We start from the raw sequence: 15,465 nt of genomic DNA, 5'->3' as shown, positions 1-15,465 counted from the left end.
GGCCGTGCGAGGAGAGGGCAGGAGCTGCGAGCAGGGACCGGACCGGGCCGGGACCGGGCCGCAGGTCGGTGAAGGGGGCCGAGAAGCGGGTTGAGACCTCCCGTCGGTCAGCTTGTGATTGGGGAGCCGGGAGGGGGGCTGAGACCTGGCTGCAGCTCGGTGCACGGTTCAGGGGGCCAGAGCATGGCTGCAGCCTGGCCACATCCCAGTGTATGGCCCCCAGGGACTGGGAGAGGGGCTGAGACCTGGTTGTAGTTCACTCTGTGGTTGACTGGGTCAGGAGGCAGGCTGAGACCTGGCTACCATTCAGTGCGTGGCTCAGAAAGCGAGCTGAGACCTGACCACAGCTTAGTGCATGGCCCAGGGGTGCCAGGGCTTGGGCTACAACCTCATCGCAGCCTGGTGCGTGGTCCATGGGGCCCAGAGGTTGGCTGAGACCTGTCCACGTCTCGGTGCACGGTCTGCGAGGCTGGAAGGCAGGCTGAGACCTGGGTGCAGCTTGGTGCAGGGGCAGAGGGGGCAGGTGGAGTGGAGCAATCACCATTCTGCCCCCACGCTCCGCTCCGAGGTGGCCACAGGAGAGTGATGCCTCTGCAGAGGTGCCCGGACCACGGCACAGCGGGCAGAGCCGGCTGGGTTCACCCGCTGCCGCTTGAGCGGGAGAGGGGCTTTAACCGCATACCCGTGCAGGCAGCAGGAGCTTTGCCTGGGTTGGTTTGCGGTCATTAATTCTTAGTATTGGTGAGGATTGTTTACTGCCTGGTGTTCATTACCTCGTCCCTTTTAGATGCTAATCTTGGTCTTCCTGGCTTAAGTGTTGCATAAATGTGTAATGAAATTACCATTTCCAGCCCCAAAACTGAATCTGTGTGGGGCATGGCTTGGTGTGGACCTAGTGCCGGGGGAAGGCAGCATACTCGGTGGGCCTAGCTATTGGACAGCCGAATGACCTGATTCGGTTGTTATGCTGTGTAATCTGGAGCAGACTGCTTTTTTTCCCCTCTGTGCTGCTTTCTCCATTTATAAAATACAGGTGCTAACATTTAGGGCTAATCAGAAAAACAGAAAAGAAACAGATTTTTTGCATTTCCTGAGACGGCTTTGCTTACTCTTGTTAGACTACATGTTAGATGGATCTTGCTCTGTAAACTGCTTCTAAAGATGATGGGTGAAAATAGAGCAGATTTTTATTAGCTGCTTTGCAAAACAGAAATTACGAGGGGGATGACAACAGTGAAGCTCGCTCTAGGCAAAGAGGGGAAAGAGGATGTTGGGGCCAGGCTAATTGGGGCCATACCTCTGAAGACTGGTATGAGTCTGGACTGAGTGTTACCCATCCAAACAGGTTTTAGAGGAGGAGGAGGAGCCCAAGACTGGCTGGGACTAATTTACTTATTTCCCTCCCAAAGGCTGACCCGAAGACCTGTATCGAGGAGTTGCACAAGAGGAGGAGATAGAAACTGGAAGCTCTCTGAATGTGCTGCCCACAGACTTAAGGCTGCTTTGGAGACTCAAGATGACTTCCCAGGAGAGATGCTTTCAGGAGGGGTTGTGCTGAAGACTGAGCACTGCAGCTTCTAACCGGGACAGCTCCTGCTGGTCTGGAGCTGAGATCAACTTCTCTCCCCGCCTTTTCCCTTGGAGATGTTGCAGAGATTTAATCTGACCTCTTCCTCGTCACCTGAAGCCTGCCGTGGCGATGATCCCACAGCCAGATCCGACCACCAAAGAGAAGAGAATTGTGCATTTGAAGCTGGGCCGTCGTTGTAACTGAACTGGAATTTACTCCCTGCTTGCGCTCCTGGGACGAGTGCCGTTCCTCTGCTTGTCTGTGTGTGTTTTGAGCCGCTCCTCCCTGATCTTGTTTGGAATTCCTGGGCTTTCCACGCTGAATTTGCCCATGGCTTTCCTGATGAAGAAGAAGAAATTCAAGTTTCAGACAAGTTTCACTCTAGAAGAGCTGACTGCTGTCCCCTTTGTGAATGGGGTTCTCTTCTGCAAAATCAGGCTGCTAGATGGTGGAGACTTTGCTAGCTTATCTACCAGGTAAGAAGCTGCTTGCAGACTTGCTTCCTGGCTGTGCTTCTTTCCCTGGTTATTCTTCACTTGAGCAGTTTAGCATATGGCCACCACTTGCCTACCCCTTGATGGGATTTTAATAGGCCTGTTGTAGGGCCCCACATGCCACATCATTCTCTGGAGCAGGGGAAGAACATAGCTGGATAGCTCTAAACCTGGGTGGTGTTGGCTGATCAGAGCTGGATTGAATTTTTCAGAGATGAGGGGAGGGAGTGGGAGGTCGCTCCCCTGAAATAGACTGGGGTTTGTGGGTGAAATCCTGTCTCTTTTTTTTTTTTTTTTCTTCTTTTTTATCCCCCACCTTGCCGAAGTTCTCACATGCTATTTCAGACCCTGTGCTGTATTGCTTTCATGCCTGACTTGAAACTCAAGTTTGTAGAAAACTGTATCTAAGCAAATCAACCCTTCCCAACTTCGCACACTCTGCTTGTTTCCGAGTTACTGTTCTTGCTAAGAGTGGAAGTAGCTTGCTTTGCATTGCAAATTGCTGTGCAAGGGAAAACTGCTGCCTGGAGTCAAAGTTGTCAGTGTTGAAGACACAGTTTATCTCCTTGAACTGATGCCATTGCATCTCCAAGTTTATAGCTGCAGTATTTTCTTTCTAATGTGGTGCGTCATATTGGGATTGTTCTGCTGCACATCTTATAATGCTGTTCTGCCATGGTGTATTGGCATTTCTCTGACTCCTTCAGGCAGGTCTGTCCCCACTCCTGCTACTAATTGCTAATAAAAACTTGCTTTGTTTCCAACTATGCACATAGATTATCACCAGCAGTATGCAAACGCAAATTCCATAACAGCCTGGACTTGCTTTCTTTCTGCCTCAAGATGTGAAGGAAGCCTTCAGTGGCTTTCAGAACTTGTTTTTTTGCTTTCCTGAGTGAGTGCTTAGTTTTAAAGGTACAGGATTAGTTTGTGCTAGCTGTTAACTGCTTTATCCCAGAGCTAAAGCCTGGTTTGGTCTGGTTTTCCTCTTTGTGGTGCTGCACACTGAGCTTTCTCATCTCGGGAGACAAGAGTTTATTGGGCAAGCATAAAACATTTCTGTCTTGCAAATAGAAGCGGTAGGGCATTGCTCAAAGCTTGGTTTTTCTTCCAGAAGCATAGTGCAACCTCATCTGAAGTCTGTAGAAGCTATGGGCATGGAACACCTCCAAAAATGGACTTTGAATTAATTTCTCTTTTGAAGAAAATCTATCAAAAGAGCTTTTCCTTACAGTGTTCTCCCCTGAGGCTAGATCTTTGGGTTTGGTGGAAGCAGCTTATCTAAGGAATTCAAACAGTATGTGAACTTGGAAAGAAATTAACCCCTCTGCTTCCTGGAATCATAATAAAATGAGTTGAACTGGAGGGTGTCTCAGGAAAAGCCTGTGCTGAGAAATGTCGATATCCCTCTCTTTGTCGTCCCTGAAAGCAGCTTCGAGGAGCCGTCACCAGGGTTTGCTGATGCTGCCAGCCGTTCGAGTTGCATTGGGTTGTTTTCTGAGCTGGCTGGGGGTCAGCAGTTCGCTCAGCACGGTGCGTTGCAGATGTGTTCCAGCAGCGAAATCGTCTGTAATTTAAACCAAACACATACATTACTCTCAACTGGCTTGATTGCTTATAAGCGAGCAAAGGGGATGTAGGCTGTTGGGTTTGCCGCCTTTCTCCTAACCTGTCTGTACTCTAACTGAAAGCACATGGAAACCTGTTCCTGCTTGAAAAGTTTCAGGTCTCGGTGGTATTGAGTCATTTGACCTCTTCCAAATATTTTCCCCTGTTACAGTTAGAGAAACTTCAGGAGGGATGAATTTCCAGGAACGGTGAGAAGAGTTACTGTGTGGAGAGGCTCCCAGATCATACCTTGGCTCAGCTCTATACTCATCTAGTCATTTCCATGACCTTTTTGATACTCTTTGGATCTGGGAAAAGATTAAAGGGAAGGAGATGCTGTGTCCGTTTTGTGTTAGAATCTGTATGTTATTTAGGATCTGTGATTGTTTCTCTGAAATCAACCACTTCCAGAAACCATTGTGTTTGGAGTTGTAATGTCTGTCAGGTCATCTTATGTGAGCCGCTTATGTAAAGAAGTCCAGTGTTTGCTCTGCAATTGATTTGGGCTGCTTCTGCAGTCTGTGGCAATAGAAGATATGCAGCTGTGACCGAGCAGACCAGTAGCTCTTTCTGCCTATGAGTTTTCCAAGAATTGATCTGAACAAGGCGTCCCATGTCATTTGGAGTCTGTAAATGGAGCAAGGGGGAAAGAAGTAGGTATACGAACCCTTCATAGGACACAGTAAATCAGTTTTCTTTTTTCTCGATTAAATGACCTATGATGTGGAAAGAAGAGTGTTGTCTGAGAATATAAGAATCTCCAGCGACAGATTTTTCAGGTTATTTACAATAGATTTACTTGGCAGCTTGTGCATGTCTATAGCAAGAGGTGGGGATATGATATATCCAATGAGTTGCTTGGTGGCACCAGGTTGATTTGACCTGTGAGCAGAGCAGAATTGGGAGGCTGTACTGCCAGCTTCCGTCGGCCCGTCCCGGTCCCAAGTCCACTTCAGCCTGGGTTGCAGGTACCTGCCACAGCCTGGTGCTGTGGGTCCGGCGGGACACTTCCCAGGCTGCGAGCAGCTCACACCTCCTCTGCCCTGGCGGGAGGGGAACCTATCTGACATGCATTAAGACTTAACGCTCTTAGGAATTCAAGGCACTCAGAAACAGGTCCAGGTCCTGTCAGCACATTTGGCTTTGCGATCTGCCTCTCTTGGGTTTTCTGGTTTGTTTTCTTTTCTTGCAGGCAGGTGCCCCTTTTCCATGCTTGCTGTGCTCAGGTCTTGCATTAAACCATGGGTATTTTAGTGACTAAAGTTGCAGCTGAAAATACCCTTTTGCTCATCCTTTCCCCTCCCTTTGTAAAGTCTCCTTACGCTCTGACAGGTCTTCTAAGGATAAGACTCACCCATTTCAGTTTACAGTGCTCTGCGTGAAAAGCATCTATTGTCTGTGGATTTATTGCCCTCCCTTTGGGTTACAGAAGATGGTCTTCTGAAGATGCTTCTGAGCCAGGTGTAGGCCAGGCAGGTGCTGTATTTCCCTGTGGAGAAGAACCGTTATGTTCCTTGAATAGTATTAATCCAGGTACTTAAATAGCACAACCGCCTGTGAATTCAGTTGCCTCCCAAGTATCTTTAAAAATAGCAGACACAGAGCAGTAGGGATGTATTCATGGCAACCGTTTTTGTGAAGCAGATGGGCTGCTGCATTTTGTACCAGTGTGAAGCTTTTGGGGGGGTGTGCGTCTTTGTTCCTAGAGAGATGATACGATAAGCTCATCAGGAGGTTTTGGATCTGTGGATCGGTGCAGGCAGGAGCCTGGATCTCCAAATGAGTGCGTAAAGCTACAGGCTGATGTAGTTCATACGTGTACATCTTTGGGTATCATAAAAGAGGAAGACTTGATTACATTCCCCCCCCTTTCTGCTTACAGTGTCAGTTAATGTTGAGTGACAGCCAGATGCTCTTTACCTCGGTGCTGATTGATTTCTGGCAGTGTGTTGGCAGCGAGCATTGCCGGTGCATGATGTGAAGGAAGTGGAAAGCCAGGTGTTATCCACAGACTCCTGACACTTCATCCTACGTTGTTCTGTTAGCGTGCCAACAGTTTTCGCTCTGGTATTTCTGGATTTGAAGGAAGGGATTGTACTCTGAAAGCCCCTGGCTGACTCTAGAGAAAAGACTGTTTTGCATGAGTTGAGCAACTTTGAGGGCATTTCCCACCTTTCTCGTTGTCTTCTGAAGGCACCTCAGACTGTATTTCCTTTGGGACCATGCTTTTCCAAGCACATGCAGCATTTCTGTTTGGCTTTCTGACCCTGGCAGTCCTGTGCCAGTTTGAACCAAAGAACATAGTTAGTCTTTTGCAGCCCAGCAGCTGTTTGCGTGCAGGCTCGATCTGGGAAGAGCTGACCCCGTTAGGGTGGTCTGGCCCTGAAGTATTTCAGTGTTGTAGCCTGAACCGAGAATGTTCTTAGCCTTGCAGTGTGAAAGGCCACTTCCTGCGCTGCACGCTTGCTTTCCCCCCTCGCCAGTGTAAAGCTGCGTCCAGAAAGCCAAAGGAAATGCTGATATTTGGGAAGGCACCTTATACCAATAGCTCCCTGTGGACTGAGGTCAGCTTTTGTCTAAGTATGGCTTTGTGATCCTTATGTAGGTACAAACCTAAAGCTACTTGCTTTCCTCAGCTGGCAGGATGCAAAGCATCATTATGTCTTAGTGGTATACACAACTTTTTTGCTTCTGTAGGACATAAGTAAAGGGGGAGAAGCATTGCCCGGCTAACACATGGCTGGTGATTCAGAAACCTTTGTGAAGGGATATGCAAGTCGTACCAGCCCTGAAATGCAGCTGGGTCTCAGTGGTGAGAGTTGGAAATCAACTAATTCACTGTCTTCACGTAAATAGTCACTGTCCCTGATGTTACAGGATCCTTCAGGTAACTAGTTTCACCATGTTTGGCTCTTCCATACTGAAAAATTGTTAACTGTTTGGTTAATCAGAGACTAAAGGTCTGATTCAGCCCAGTTGAGATCTAAATCTTCAACACCGTCTGCCTTAAAAGAAAGATTAGGTAACTAAGTAGTTTCTTCTAGAGTCAGCATCCCCAAGAGGGGAAGAAAAGTAGCTGTAGTGAAAGAAGAGGCTGAGTTCTGCCTCTTGATTTGAGCTGGATTGCCAGGGTCTCGTAGAGGAAGGAACTTGGTTGTGGCTCTAAACTGTTATCCTAGTTCCATATTTTAGGGCGACGTGTGCTTGGCTCTATCCTCTGCTGGAGAATGTGGTGTGATAACATATTTTAAAAGTGCTTTTGTTACAACCATGTCTGAAAATTTAGACCTTCCGTATTTATAAATACATTACTAATATACAGATAGAGTGAGTTTTAATGCTCTAGAGCAGCTTCACATGCTAACATACTTCTTCCCTGGCTGCAGCCTCAGGAGTGGGCTGGGGGTGTTAGTGGAGGAGGCGTTTGAATACAGCAGCCTCTAGAAATGATTTGCAGTAAAACATAACATAGTTCAAGATAATATGAAGGCATAATACCTGCACTGCTTGCATTCTGAAACAAATATACAGAGACTAGACAGCAAAGGTGAGAAAAAGGGGTTCCATTACAGCAGCGTAGCTAAATGTAGGTGAAAGTCACGAGAGCAGAAGCTGTGGATGAGGTTTAACCTCTGGCAAGTCGAGGGTGTTGGGAAAGGTGCAAAAGTGATACATAGCACTGCAAAGTCTCCGCCACAAACCATCTTAAGCTGCGCTTTGAATTTGTAGAGCATTTCTTTCCCCTTTTCTGGGCTCTGGCTACTACACCTGCAGGGTCTGATCAACCGCAGAGGCTTTGGGTTGGGTTGATTTACTTCGTCCTGGACTTGCCTCTTCCTGTCATTGGTCACCACGTTGGAGCTTGTCACAAGACAGGCAGAATTACGTTAAAACTTTCCTGCTGTGGGGGCTGTATCCTGTTGAGTAAAGAACAGTCTCTGTTAATGCTCTGACTCCTGTTCCGCCTGCTGTTGCTCAGGCAGGGGCTGCTTTGTTGACCAGAAGCTGTAATCTAAAGCCCTGTAACCAATACGCTGTGTGTACAGCATCAGTAAATATGTGTGGATACAGCCAGCTTTCAAACTTCGTTGTTTCTGAACTGGCAGCTAACTTTTTGACAGCTAACTCTTAGCAACAGCCTTATCTGTGTGACTTAAGCAGCCCTTGGCTTAAAAAAATTACTCATTGGAAATTAATGTTCTACTTTGAGACTGGGGCCCTGGGGTCCACTTGATATGTGGGAGGGCAATACCATCAGCTCTGGCTGAGGACAAGGGGAGGTAGGAGAGGGTCATCCCCCCCGCTTTAAGACATATTTCTGAAATACAGGGGAAAACCTAAATGGCTTCCAGTCTGTTTATTCTTTGTGCTCTTGAGCTGCCATCAGTGTTGACTCTAGCTTTGTAGCTGTATTTCTGAGGAATTCATGCATGCCTTCGGGAGCCTGTGGTCTCGCTGCACAGTGGTTGGTATTTTAATAGGCCATAAGTTGCCAATGGCAAGTTGTTCTGGTCCCAGTTTCTAGATAAATGAGGTAGGTACAGATTTATTTCTTATTATTATTTTATTGCAGGAAGCTACATTTGGTAGTGTTTCGGGAAAGAACCCAGCATCTCCCTCAGATCAGAAACCTCTCTCACTTCAGGGCAAGTCTGTATGCTCGCAAGCCTGGTGGAGTGGGATGGTGAGGTCTCGCAGCATCCACCTGTGCTTGGCTCTGTAAGGTCTCATCCGTGCAAGGACAGGCGGATGTGGCTCTGTGTGCAGCCTCCCTTTTTCAAACAGGATATGTTCTGCATCCTCTGTGGGCTACCGGCTGTGCAGGGCTTGCAGCCTGCTCTGAAATGGGTCGGGAATTATTTTGTAGCTGTGGCTTATTGTATAATAAAACAGAAGCCCTGAACCAACGTTTGGATCTGCTTCTTTCTTCTGTAACAGCCTGTGACCTTGTATCAGTAATCTGTGCTGTATAGGTGATTATTTCAGGTGGCTGGATGTGTTACCCCACCCCAGTACCAGCTGCTTACCCTGCAGGATGAGAGGCTTTTTTTTTTCTTGCAGTTTATTCATATTATGCCAAGTGCACTTGCTGGGAGACACCATGCACTTCGCTATCGTAACTCCGGACTTGGCATCATGATCTCTCTGGTACCATACAGTGGGACTCGGTATCTCATTTTAGTGCCTGGGTTTGAAAGGCACTTCCCACTGGACAAACAGTTGCGCCTGTGTTCACTGGATGAACAGCCTTCTTGTTTAGTGTATTTTTAATCTGATGAGCAAGAAAGGGAATTGTTCTGCAGTATTCAAAATTGCTGCTCATCATGGAGGTCATTTTCACATGCTTCTCATGAGTCGCTCATGTAGCTCATCTGAAGGCTGAGATGAGGAAAAGATCAAGGAAATGGGATGGGGTTATGGGGATGAGGAAGAAAACGAAGAGGAAGCACATGGAGACTAGAAGGTTGGGAAGAGGCAAGTGTGGAAGAGACAGGATGTTGTAGATAAGCAATAGCATATACAATCTGTATAACGGATACTTTCCCTGCAGATAGAAAGTAGCTGAGCTGGCAAGAGAGCAGCATTTTGGCTGAATTTATAGTACTTCATTGGTGAGAGGAGGCCTTGAAGGAGGTCCCATATTGTAGTAGGAGATGGGACTGAAGCTAAAGATACTTTTACTGCCGTATGCTGTATTCTAAATGTGACAGGAACCCTGTCCATTCAGCCTGAAAGTACTTGAGGGTGCTTACACAGGAGAAAGGAAGAGAGTGTATGGATTTATGGTCCTGGAAGGGCTAGAAAGCTGCAGCGCTAATTAGCGATGCAGCTCTAGAGACCTACAGAGGTCATCAGCCCTGCACGTGGTTGGTAACTAGCCTGAAATGTGCTCCCTGAAATAAATAGCTAAAGCTAGAAAACTTTCTTTTGGGATTGCCACTTCCTAGAGCTATGTGTTTGCCTTTATGAGGCAAGTCCTTTCTCATGCCATTCAGTGTACCAAATATAGAAAATTAAATTTAAGTTCTTGTTTCATGCCTTTTGGAAATTACCAAGTATTATGCTCCGGTCTGGCTTTGCAGTGGAAAAGCAGATCAAGGAACTCAGTAATAGGAAACCCTGTGAAAGGGATGTGGCCTCAGGGTTTCAGTTTGGGGTAGTCGCATACCTTCATTTTTGCTTCCAGAATAAAACTTTGTATAAAATTACTGTGGCAAGATGTTTCAGTAATGGATATTGGGTTAATGATCAACAAAGACTCCCTAGCCAGCTGCCACATGAAAGACTGGTCAGCACATGCCTACCTGTGCTCCTGCCTGCCACTGGAGTTTTCGTTCCTTCTGAAATGCCAGGGGTGAATGTGAGGAGTACAGAATGGAGAGGGCAGAGTGAGCCCTGCCGAAAGTTTCCAATTGTCTTGTTCTCTGTCCAGTCATTTTTGTTTCCAGTCCTTAAGGGATAATCTTGCTCATCAAAATAAAAATGCAAATGGACAGGAGAGGGGGAAGGAAAGGTTTGTCTGGAACAACTCAGGCTTAGAGAATTATTTTTTTCCCCGACCTTGTATCAGACTCTTTCAGGTTTTACCCATGCTTGAAACAGCAAAGGTGAGGTTGGGTGTGGTATCATTGTTTTCAGTGGATTTTTTGTTCGCATAGGTTGGGGACAGGGTTGCCAGCTTCGTTCTGTTTTCATCGTGCTTTTTTCATTTCTCTTGCTAGTTCCTGTTCTTCCCATCATCGCCTGGGCTGTGCCTGCGTGTCACAGAATATGAGGGAGGAATCTAGGATATTTATAATTCAGCAATCTTTCCAGATCTCTTAATGCTCCATTGCACTGGAATGGAGCAATAGTTTCAGTGTTCACACTTTGACATAGACTTGCTGTACCAGGTCAGCCCCTAGTACAGTGTACTGTTTCCAGCCTAAGCAATAAGGTCTGTTCAGAGGTAGTCTGCTTGCCTCTGTTACAGATTAATTATGCAGTAACCTCTCTGTAGGAAAGCTCTTTTCCTGGCTTCTGTCAGCGGCCTGTTATGTTTTATCTCATACTTTGGTAACACCAGGCAATTGCATCTGCATAAATGTTGAACTCCTTTCAAGTGCAGTACTGCTCATCTTCTGCCTTCAGTAGCCTGCAGTGCTCCTTGCCACAAGGGAAATTCTGTGTTGTGGAGGAGTGTATTTCCTATAACTGTTTCTTATATTTGCTCCCTTTCTGCTTTGTTGAATACCCTTCTTCTGCTGTACAGTGAGTAGCTGATTGTACTCTGTTTGGCCACTGTTCTCTTTAAGGTCCGTTTCTGATGTAGGTTTATAGCAACGGCTTTTCCCTCTTTCTTTCTTAGCATGTTTGTTCTTTCAAAACAAATCTGCATGTTGCCTTCCCTCCAGAAGTGATGCATACACATCTCCAATGTCATCTGCTCTCAGTAGGGCAGAATCGAGGGAGTGTGTCTGAATACAGCTGGTAGTGACAGCCACAGAGGAGGTAAAAACTCTCTGATCCTCAGAAACCTGCTCCTGGCAGCCGAGCAGCGGGAGCCTATGCTAACAACTCCCAGGGGCTTAACCAGCACCTACTGCTGTTGCAAAATGCAAAGCTCTCCCGTATTCTGCTTTTAACCAAGATGTAATTTATTAAATTACCTTTCTATGATTAGAGCAAGTTGCATCATGAGGTATTGGTCTTTCTCAGTGAATTGTGTTTGTCTGGACCTGTGGCTCCAGAGGAGCAAAAGCAGCTTTAACTGTTGTGCCTCAGACCTCTTTCTCTCCCCTCTTCTGGCACTCCAGCGTAACACAGTCTGGATTCGGGGCAAAAGGGAAGGGAAAGTTGGGACAGGCAGGGTCTAGAAATCCTGGCCCATCACCACCAGTATGGTGATAAGTCAGGCGGGCAGAAGGCTTTACTCAGCAGCCTCTTCTAATTTGCAAACCTCTTCTGCCGAGTAGCCTTTTTGCTGATAAACCCTAACAGCGACAGATATTGATGGAGGGGATGGAGGTTCGGTGAGAACACGTTTGTACCTTGTCCTTAAAACCAGTGACCTGGTTTGTACTGCTGAATGGTGCCTTTATAAAGGAACCATCCTAAAACACCTGTATCCGTCATGGAATGAAAAAGCTGCTGTTAACATATAAAGGGCTTTCTCCTGGACTATTGTGTTGGTTTTGACTAAATGTATACCATATAGAAGTGACTCATAGGGGAACATGTCTAAGCACAGTAGGGTGTTACCTCTTGGGTAACTAAACCTACTTTTAGCACGAGGGTTGACTTCAGGCAGCTTATTTACTGAAGGGCTCTTCAGCATACTTGAGCCAAATTGGAGTGATGTTACATCACACGGTATTAATAAAATTATTCCAGAAATTAACTTGGCCTCATGTGCAGGTTAATTTGCACTATAAAGACTTCTCTGGTACAGCTATATTGGCAAACTCTCCTGGCTGAAACAGGGCTGATATTGGGGGGAAAAAAGTCACTTAACTATTCTGGCATTAGTATGTCTTCACATGCTATGAATCTGCCTTAGAGGCAAAAAGATTTGTCTCAGTGTACTTCACTTGCATCAGGGATGTTGTTCCTAGTCTTGTGTCAATTTCCTTCAGAGTTCATTTTCCAGATTTACTATCCCAGCAAAGCCCTGGAATACTGAGTTTACCCATGTCTTGATTGCTTTCATCCAGGGGTGTGGGTATGGATCTTTTGTATGTTGAAAGGGTAGCTTTATTTTTTCTTTATAAGAGCATCTTGTTTACAAACACATCTTTCTTGCCTTGTGGAGTTGTAGCCACCTCTTGGTAGGGATGCTCTCCGAGTTCTCCACGCTGGAGTTTACATTACTGTCTTTCTTCACTAGGAGTTTAAATTTAGTCAGCAAAAGGCAAATCTGGAATCTCTCAGAATGACAGCTAACACTTACAGGATGAAGAAAGTTTACAAATATATCAGCAACAGATAATCGGTGAATCTTCATTTTACATCTATGTCTGCCAGAAGTGAAAAGGCTTTCCAAGCTACGCTGCATTACAGAAACACGTATTGCCTCTGAAATATGGTGGGTTAATCTACCGTAATCTTGTAAGCATCTGTAGAGAACAAACCTTGGAGATTTTCTGAAGCATTTGGGACCTTCTGAAGCTTTAGTTCCTCTGTCTGTTAGAACCACAGGGGAAATTTGAATTGTAATTTGTCCAAAGGGTAAATGGACCCTGGGAGAGTCAGGATTTTTTTTTTTTTTTCCTCTTTTAACACTTGTGGTTTTTACTGTGCAATCAACTTGGTGACAAGCCTGAACACCCCCTCCCTCTGCGCCCTCCATCCCTCAGTCACATGGAGGTTTCTCCGCTCAGGTTTGCTCATCCCCTGTAACTCCAGCTGATTTGGCCAGAGGCATAGGTAGGAGTTCAGGAGCCCTTTAAGTTAAGTTGTTCCCATGCCTGTTTTACACGTACAGCACATTTGATTGTTCAGTGGTCATAGTTGTGGAAAATCAGATCTGAAAGGTGTTTATGCCCAGAGTTGGACAAGTTCTTCAGAGTGTCCTGGGTGTGATCTGCCCAGTCTACTGCAGCGCGGAACAACCACTGGAACAAGAGGAACAAAGCATCTGAGACAGGCTGGAGAAAGCAGCACTGGTATCCAGCAACCTGAGTGTAGTAGCTCATGGCTGACCTGGGCGGACCCAAGGGAAGTCTGCAGTGCAGACCTGTTCTTACTGCTTCTGTAACTGAAATCCTTGTGAATTTGCTTGTGAGAGGAAAGCACTGGTGGTAGGCTTGGCAGCCTGGCATGTGGTTCCTTCTTGGCTAATCCAGCTCCAACGTAGTCTATCAGAACAATAGAAGTAGGAGTTGATGTGGTGACTCAGTGCATGATCAGAGTTCAAAAAAAAGCAAATGCGTCTTTCAGCGTTCAATACATACGTTATTACAGACTTGTGTTGCAGTAACTGAGTCATCTATCCAGTTATTCCCTTCTTTACACTGAAGAGTTTGGTTGTTCTTGTGATGTTTTTGCTCCTGGCACACGTCCCTGGCCTCTGACCAAAAAGAGCTTGTGCTCTGTAGATGTGGCAAGAAGTCCTTGGATATGTGCTGCTTTGGGTTGGTCTGTCTGCAGCACAGTGTGTAACAGTAGATGTATTGCACAGCATTTACTGTTACAGTTCCTTCTTGTCCCTGTTTTCCTGATGTCCAGCTTTTCTTCACTGCTTCGACATGACAGAATGTAAATTATAAATACCTCAAAGCAGACTGGCTCTGTTAAGCATTTTCTGTCTGTAAAGTGCCATGTACATGTCCCTTGCTGCTCTGTGGCTGAGTCTGTTAGAATTATTTCCCCTTGCCTTCTCCCTGCTCCACCCTTACTTACCCTTCCAAAACTCATCTGACTTGTTCTATAGTTTAAGCTTTAAAGGGTCATTATTCTGTGACTTTCTTTCTCCATTTGGCACAGTTTTTATTTCATTATGCAACTTCTGCTCTAGCACTCGGTCACCAGCTGCATGCAAATTTTTAATATCTTCCATTGTTTTTTATAGCATTTTTAACATAGTTCATGTTAGAATGAGCTTGAAAGTTTTAAGATTTAGATGGCTGGAATGGCTGGAAATATTTTTGTCTAAAATAACCCCCTATGTCAGGTTTTAGAAACCCTGGACGTACTGGAGAGTGTAGCTACCCGGTGCAGTGATCTGGAGTACATGAAATGGACTGCACTGGAAAGCTCTTGCCTATGGGACATTCTGCAGGAGGTGCAGGATTTCTGTCCCTTGTAAAAGACACGTGCCTGGATACATGTGACTGGAGTCCAGACATAACTGAATTACTGCCTTTCAAAGAAGCTGTTAATACACAACCAGGAATGCTGATGCTGGAGGGTTTTCTACTGGTGATTGACTGCCACCCCCATTCTCCAGTAGGTATTATCACTCCCTGGCTTGTACTGGTGGACCTTTATCAAGATTGATCACTGCCTTGGAGGGAACTGTAATATGCAGTTCAAAAGCTGTGCTTCTGCGGAAATAGCCGTTTTCTGGAAATAAAGTTAAAGCCATAAAAAGTCAATCACTTGCCTGCTAGATACCAGCTTATTCCTAAGGAGGATTTCTAAGTCATTCTTTGTATCCCATTTTTGTTTCATGCTTGACTCACTGGTTTTGCTCCAATTCTTTCCTCGCCTGCCTTTCACATACTTGGTGCTGTCATTGTCGTCCCCTGTCCCCCAGTGAAACAATCTTGACTGTTTCTTAGCTTGGTTTCTCAGCTGTGGCTGAAGTTTCTTCCATTAGCTATTTTCTTTCCTGTACAGTTGCTGTTAGTCCTTCTTCCTGTATTTGTCTCTTCTCCAGTCAAATAGGCATTATGCAGGCTGTGCTCTGAACTGCGTAAGTGGAATCTAGTTTCCTGAGCTGACTTTCCCCTGCTCCTCCTTCCCTGGTGCCTTTTCCTCCAGTTCCCCAAGTGCCAGCGAGCAGCAGGAGTGGATGGATATATGTCCATCTCCTGGTGTGAGGCAGAACTGAGCAAGCATGGTGAAGGCCTCCAGAAGTGTTGGAGCTTGCCTAGTTCCCCCCCAGACAAGTGCCGGATCATGCGAATGCTTCATTGTAAAAGCATTAGTGTTCAAATTCGGCATTTAGAGAGCCCATCCCTATCTCCCCTGTGGTGCGTATGAAGAACTAAATTGATAGGTGTAAGCTGATGCCAAGAGGGAGATGTGGGTAGGTGTCCTTCTCCACCGTGGGTCATTGGAATGGGTTTGCTGGGAATTTAGAAGTTAATT

The 15,465-nt window shown here is 46.0% G+C and overlaps 1 protein-coding gene across 1 annotated transcript in view; it reads left to right on the top strand.

The window, feature by feature from the left end:
* The first annotated feature begins 1,413 nt into the window (after nucleotides 1–1,413).
* Nucleotides 1,414–15,465, top strand: part of FAM102A (family with sequence similarity 102, member A) — a 32,705-nt gene continuing 18,653 nt past the window's right edge. Inside the window, exon 1 of the mRNA XM_009888035.1 lies at nucleotides 1,414–2,046. Within this exon, the coding sequence (XP_009886337.1) occupies nucleotides 1,901–2,046 (146 nt within the window). The 5' untranslated portion in view covers nucleotides 1,414–1,900. The remainder of the gene's footprint in view (nucleotides 2,047–15,465) is intronic.

Source organism: Charadrius vociferus, unplaced genomic scaffold, assembly GCF_000708025.1.
Source record: "Charadrius vociferus isolate BGI_N301 unplaced genomic scaffold, ASM70802v2 scaffold56, whole genome shotgun sequence".
NCBI lineage: Eukaryota > Metazoa > Chordata > Aves > Charadriiformes > Charadriidae > Charadrius > Charadrius vociferus.
This window is presented reverse-complemented; position numbering and strand designations above follow the sequence as displayed.